Source organism: Denticeps clupeoides, chromosome 7, assembly GCF_900700375.1.
Source record: "Denticeps clupeoides chromosome 7, fDenClu1.1, whole genome shotgun sequence".
Lineage (NCBI taxonomy): Eukaryota > Metazoa > Chordata > Actinopteri > Clupeiformes > Denticipitidae > Denticeps > Denticeps clupeoides.
Window position 1 is genome coordinate 59125 of NC_041713.1, and position 6807 is coordinate 65931.

The 6807-nt window shown below is 44.4% G+C and overlaps 1 protein-coding gene across 1 annotated transcript; it reads left to right on the plus strand.

Annotated features, from left to right (window-relative positions):
• Positions 1 to 1704: 1704 nt before the first annotated feature.
• Positions 1705 to 6653, plus strand: LOC114794377 (uncharacterized). The gene is made up of 5 exons (XM_028986883.1): positions 1705 to 2380; positions 2466 to 2534; positions 4895 to 5236; positions 5394 to 5527; positions 5628 to 6653. The coding sequence occupies exons 1-5, from the start codon at positions 2374 to 2376 to the stop codon at positions 5724 to 5726; spliced, it is 651 nt and encodes a 216-aa protein (XP_028842716.1). The 5' UTR covers positions 1705 to 2373; the 3' UTR covers positions 5727 to 6653.
• Positions 6654 to 6807: the final 154 nt, after the last annotated feature.

A 6807-nucleotide genomic window follows, 5' to 3' on the forward strand; every position in this document is an offset into this window, starting at 1 on the left:
CTGGATGATCTGCACGACCTGGGCCATTTGTGTGGGCCGTAAACTCATCTCATTCTACCACTGGAGTGACAGAAGAGACCTGAACATCAGCCCAAAAGCACAGGAACTGAGAAGTGGCCTGTGGTCACCACCTGCAGGACCACGCCTTTATTGGGGACGTGTTTGCTCTATTTTTTGAGCAGTGTGCTTGTGGTACTGTGGCTGGAGTTGTAGAGTAATTTATCATGTTTAACGACAGCCCTTATATCCTTCATCCATGGTAAGTTGAAAGCACGTTGTAAGTCGCTCTGGATAAGGGCGTAAATGTAAATGTAACCTCCATAGAAGGCAGGTTAAATGACGAGATGAAAGGTAAGGGCAAGACGGAACACCTTACTGTTATGACTATAAAATGTGTTTTAGCTTTGGTGCATTCACATATTCATAAACCAACCAAACAAGAAGAACCAGTCAGAGAATCAGGAACCTGGAGAGCATTGTTGTAAACAGTGACCATGTGACTGAAAACTGCTTTTCTTTTAGCTGCGAGCGAGTTGGCATGAAGCAGCTCAAAGTAAACATGTAAAAGGGAACTAGAGGGCAGTGTTTCATACTTCTGGACCCTGTGGGGAACGTCAGACCTTCCGTGGTCCCCATCTTACACATCATATTGGTGGCAACCATTGTGTATCTATGGTATCTTACATTTACATTTACAGCATTTGGCAGATGGCCGCATCCAGAGCGACTTACTACGTGCGTCCATGTCACCATGGATGAAGTGGTCAGTTCTGGTTCACTAGGACCCCCAACTATGAATACAATCTTTTTATTCACTCTGTTCTAGTTTCTATACAGAAGTCAGACGAGAAGAAGGTTACAAGTTCATCTAAATCTTCTCTAAAGAGGAAGGTCTTGAGCTGCCGTGTGAAGGTGCTCAGTGACTGAGCTGGAAGTTCATTCCACCACCGAGGGGCCAAGACGGAGAAGAGTCTAGATGAGCGTCTTCCTTTTACCTTCAGAGATGGAGGGACCAGGCGAGCAGTACTGGGGGCTCGGAGTATACCAGGTGCAGTGCGAGGTGTAATAAGGGCTGTGAGGTAGGATGGTGCTACTCCATGTTTGGCTTTGTAGGCCAGCATCAGTATTTAGAACCTGATGCGTGCAGCTACTGGGAGCCGGTGGAGGGAACGTACCAGAGGGGCGGTGTGGAGAACTTGGGAAGGTTGAAGATAATTTTGTAGTAGTTGTAGAGGTCGGATGGTACATAGTGGTAGACCAGCTAGAAGGGAGTTACAGTAGTCCAGTTGTGAGGTTACTAAGGACTGAACCAGGATCTGGGTGGCCTGTGTTGACAGATAAGGGCGGATTCGTCTGATATTGTAGAGAAGGAATCTACATGAGCGGGAAAGGTTGCTGATGTGAGTCGAGAAGAAGAGTTGGTTGTCTATTCCAAGGTTGTGGGCTGTTGCAGAAGGAGAGAGCTGCGAGTTGTCCAGGTAAATAGCAAGATCCTGATGTGCTGAAGAATCTGCTGGAATTAATATTAGTTCAGTTTTGGTGGGATTCAGTTTGAGGTGATGGGCTGCCATCCAAGACGAGATGTCGGTTAGACATGCAGAGATTTTGGAAGCAGCATGTAGATCAGAGGGAGGAAAGGAGAAGAGGAGTTGTGTGTCGTCAGCATAGCAGTGGTAGGATAATCCATGTGAGGAAATGACCTCACCAAGTGATCTCGTGTAGAGGGAGAAAAGGAGAGGACCTAGCACTGAGCCTTGAGGGACACCAGTGGAGAGTCTACGTGAGGTAGAGGTGGATCCTTTCCAAGTCACTTGGTAAGATCGCGCATCAAGGTATCTTCATTTTGATGGGTTGATTCCTGGTCCATTCAGACTCAGCGTCATTTCTTGACGTTTTGATTGGTTAATTCCAGGGGCAGATTAGATTAGGGCCAGTGGTGTCCTAGTGGGTAAGGAAGTGGACCTGTAATCAGAAGGTTGCCGGTTCAAACCCCGAACCACCAAGGTGGTGTGTCGCATGTGACAACTAATCACTTTTACTGAAGGACATTTTACTGATGAATTATAATAATTAAATCTCCCATCCTATCAGGGCTGGAGACTGAACATCCTCTCTTGGGTGGAGCTTTTCAATACAGATCCTCACCAAATGTATGGTTTGTGAACCAGAACCAGAAGAGCACAAAGTCCCAGAGCCAACCCCCACTTACTACCATCACGTCCCTTAGCAAGACAAGAAGGGGGACTGTCCCTGTCACTGATTGTAAGGGCGTCTGGTAAATGCTGGAAATGTAAATCAGTCGTTTCAAAAGTGTTCAACAAACATGTCCGTTGACACCAGAATTAGGGTCTGAACTGGGTTTGGACCTGGATTATGACTGGTGGGTAGCTGCCCTTCAGTAAATTCAGTTTCTACTGGCTCATATATCTGCCCCTACACAGCCTCATCTGAGCTCATTTCTACAGCCTGTGGAGGAGGAAGGATGAACCTGGCTTTACTTCTTACTCTGGTTTCATGCTGTCTGGCTTCTGAAGGTAAAGTCTTTACTTTTAAAACCAGGTTTGTTTAGGAAGCCTTCATTTCCTTTCATTTGTACAGTATTGAAACACACTGTGCTCTCTCATCATATTTTATATCAGCATTGGTTTAGTTGATTGAAATGCTGAGGTTTTATAGAAGCTTTCATTGGACTTTATGACTTTATCATCCCTGTGATTCCAAAATATGCATTTTCTATTGCTTATTAAAACCATATCAACAAAAATAGAGCCTTTTTAAAATGTGAAATGCACTTTGCATAATTTCTTGTTTATTTGTGGAATTTTTGTGCTCTTCGTACTGCAGAAGATCCAGAAAGGTTTCAGTATCCCCAAAGTATTTCATTTCTGCTGCTAAAAAATATACAGAGATATTATACTTTTATACAGAGAAATTACTTTACTTTACTTTATTTTGCAGACACTTTTATCCAAAGTGACTTACAGGAGGACGACACCAGCAATTCTCGTTCAATTTCTATAGATTTTGAGTTTTCAAAACTAACTTGTCAGAAAAAGAACATGCTGGGAATAGTTAAGTGCTGGACGAAGAAAAAATGTTTTACATTTATTTTGTGAGTGTGTGTGTACGTGTGTGTGTGTGTGTGTAAGTGTTAGATTTGTCTGAAATACTTTTTGAACAAGTGGGTTTTCAGCTGCTTCTTAAAGGTGGTGGTGGTCTCGGCTAGTCGAACGACAATAAATCTTTATTGTCATTGTCACTTCTCAAAGAACGTTGAAATTTAAGATGCAGTGACCACAGTATGAGTCATATGGTTAAGACAGGAAATAATAGACTTAAATAACAACAAAGACTTAAAGACACTGTATTACAGATCACAAATATACAGTGGGTACGGAAAGTGTTCAGACCCCCTTACATTTTCCACTTTTTGTTATATTTCTGCCATTTGCTAAAATCATTTAAGTTCATTTTTTTCCTCATTAATGTACACACAGCCCCCACATTGACAAATACACAGAATTGTTGACATTTTACAGATTTATTAACAAAAAAGAATTTATATCACACGGTCCTATGTTTCTAACTAACTACTCTAACTAATTATTGGGGTAGTGGTGGCCTCGTGGTTAAGGAAGCGGCCCCGTAACCACTGAGGTCCCCTTGATGAAGGGACCGTCCCCACACACTGCCCCCCGGGCGCCTGTCATGGTGCCCACTGCTCACCAAGGGCGATGGTTAAATACAGAGGACACATTTCACCGTGTCACCGTGTGCTGTGCGGCAGTGATTCACGATGACAATCACGTCACTTTTACCTTCAGTATTTAGTGGAAGCTCCCATTTGATCTAATACAAATTCAAATTTTATTTCACATACACAGTCATACACGGTATGATATGCAGTGAAATGCTTGTGCAGCTGCTAATGAACTCAACATTACAAATATTGCAAGTAATTACAAAAGTGATCAAGTGTTAAGGAGTGTCTGATCCGCCCAGAGTGCCCTGCAAGTCGGCCACTGAGTGTGGGCACGTGCCCAGCACCCCCCGGAGGAGCCATGGCTCTTTTTGGGAAAAATGGGGGATCCTCTGCCCGTTCTGGCAGGTTGGATGGTAAACGTTGGTGGACGGCCATTGTTAGGTCTCAACAGAGATGTTCAATTGAGTTTAATTCAGGGTTCTGGCTGGGCCATTCAAGGACAGTCACAGAGTTGTTGTGAAGCCACTCCTTCGCTATTTTAGCTGTGTGCTCAGGGTCATGGTCTTGTTGGAAGGTAAACTTCGGCCCAGTCTGAAGTCCTGAGCTCCATTGAGAAGGTTTTAATCCAGGAAATCCCTGTACTCGGCCACATTCATCTTTCCCTCCATTGCAACCAGTCGTCCTGCCCCTGCAGCTGCAAAACAGCCCACAGGATGATGCTGCCACCACCATGCTGACCTGGTGGGACTGTACTTAGCGAACTCCATGCAGGCTTTCTTGCAGGTGTCTTGCACTGAGGACAGGTTTTGGTCGGGCCACTCTGCCGTGAAGCCTCGACTGGCGGAGGGCTTCAGTGATGTTAGACTTTGTGCAACTTTCTGAAAACTTCAGTTTTTCTTAGCCAATAAATCTGCAACAATTCGGTGTTTTTCTGTCAATATGGAGCGCTTCTTGTACATTAATGAGGAAAAATGAACTTGACCTGGAACACGTTCATCAGTGAACCCAGGAGAGATGTTGGAGTTTTTATGGTCCACCTCCACATTTTTCTTTTTTGAGTTACGAAACTATTTTTGAAAAGGCTTCTTACTCTCATATTTCGTTGTCTTGGCATGAAGTGTTGTTTCGACAGGGAGCTCTGGGTTTGTGGTGGGCTTATTGCTGCTCTACTGCTTCTCTTTTCCTGTGTAGCCAAGAAGTATAATTTTAAGACAAGAAACCAAGGTGAGGACTTTACATTTGACTGCTGCACCAATGGGACGTGGACTAATCTGCGTCTTCGTCAGACCACCATCTCAAACACAAATAAAGACATAGTGAATGTACATCATGGGCGTGATAACAGGAAAGAGACCATTGGACACGAGCACCAGGGCCGCCTGAACGTCAGTACGAAGCTGAAAACGACCTCCATTACAATCGTCAGTCTGACGGTGGAGGACACGGCGCTCTACTACTGTCACTTCAGTCACGTTGATGATCTCGGCAACCTTCATTTGGATGATCGTGAGGTTTATGCCCTAATGGTCAAAGGTGAGATTGTTTTACAACTTTTACCTTTTTTCTTTCTGGATAAGTATTTGTGTAAGAAACTTTGGATCAGTTTCCCGTTTGTGGATGAAGCCTCGTCCTGCTCTTATAATTTAATTTAATTCAATTTTAAAGTGCTTTTCCTCTCTCCCCTCCAAAGCTCCTCCTCCTCTTCCTTCTGTTCCTCCTCCTCCTCCTCCTCCTCCTCCAGACAGCTCCTTTCTGATTCTGCTCACAAGCGTCATGGCGTGTGCGCTGAGTATAGTCGTACTTGTCATCTACATTGTGTGTAAGGTATGTCCAACACAGCCAACCCATAATGCACCATGCAGCCAGAACTGCACACCGTGAGCAGAAGATCAGGCTGTAAAATGTCCTCCTTCTCGATGTCCAGGCGAGACGCGTTCACGAGGGAAGGCTCCCACTGCCGCCCCAGAGCGGCGACACCGTCTACGAAGACATGAGACGGAGCCTCAGGAGAGGCGGGGACTGACTACGATGCTGCAGATCTGCTGCACGGCACGGAACCGTGACATTTCTGGGACGATGAATCATATTTCTGCTGTGCTCTTCATGTATGCTGTGTGTGAGTGTGACTGCTGGGTTCTGGCATCCAGATGAGAAGAAAATACATCTAAACAACAGTTGCCAGGGCTTCCACTGTCTGGTCCATGGACCCTCTTCATGGACCAAGATGAGTGTTCTTCTGGGAAATACAGACTGAAAACAGTGTGATGGTGCTGGTGACACTGATGTTTTTATGAAGTGGAACAAGGTTTCTATGTAGGCAGTTTTTAACTGGGTTTCTCTCCACTGCCCACCTTCAGAGAGGAACAACAGATCTTTCTCTGAGTCAAAATTCTTCTCACATGTCACCTTTGCATTTATGTGTTTCTATGTGGTTAGGACTTCCTGTTTACCAAAAAAGAAATCTTGTCTCTGCAGGCCACTTGGAAGAAGACAGTTCTTCAACCACTCAGAGCGTTTCTGAGAAATGAACCTTGAAATGTGGTCTAGACAACAGTTGACCCCCTGACATCAGCCACCTTGAGCAAGAAAGTCACCAATGCAGGTCAACATGCAGGAGATGCTTTAATGCGGGCACCAGAATCCATCCACACTGGCGGAGTCCACAGTGTGGATTCTAAAGACGGGCTATTTCAACACAGAGTTCCCTTGTAATCTCAGCCGGTCCAGCTATGTAGAAATCCATACTTCTCCTGTACATTTGTACCATGTAATCATAGCAGGCGAGATGTAAAAATAGCCATGTTTTATAATACAAGAGAATAAAGAGTTCTTATGATGAAACTGCTGGATCACATCTGGATCTCAATGTGCTTTAATGTATGTAATTTTATACATGGTATGTAATAAAAATGGTGTCACCAACACTGTCATAAAGTGATGCAGATATTAACATTCTGTTTTATACTCTTTCTTATGATCTTCTCTTCGTTTGAAGAATAGAAGTGCTCAGTTTCGTATTTCAGGTACAATAATCTGGTGGTCTCTGGTATGAAAGACCACAAGCCTCTCCTGTCGATCCTGAGGAGACGTTTTACTCTCTGTCT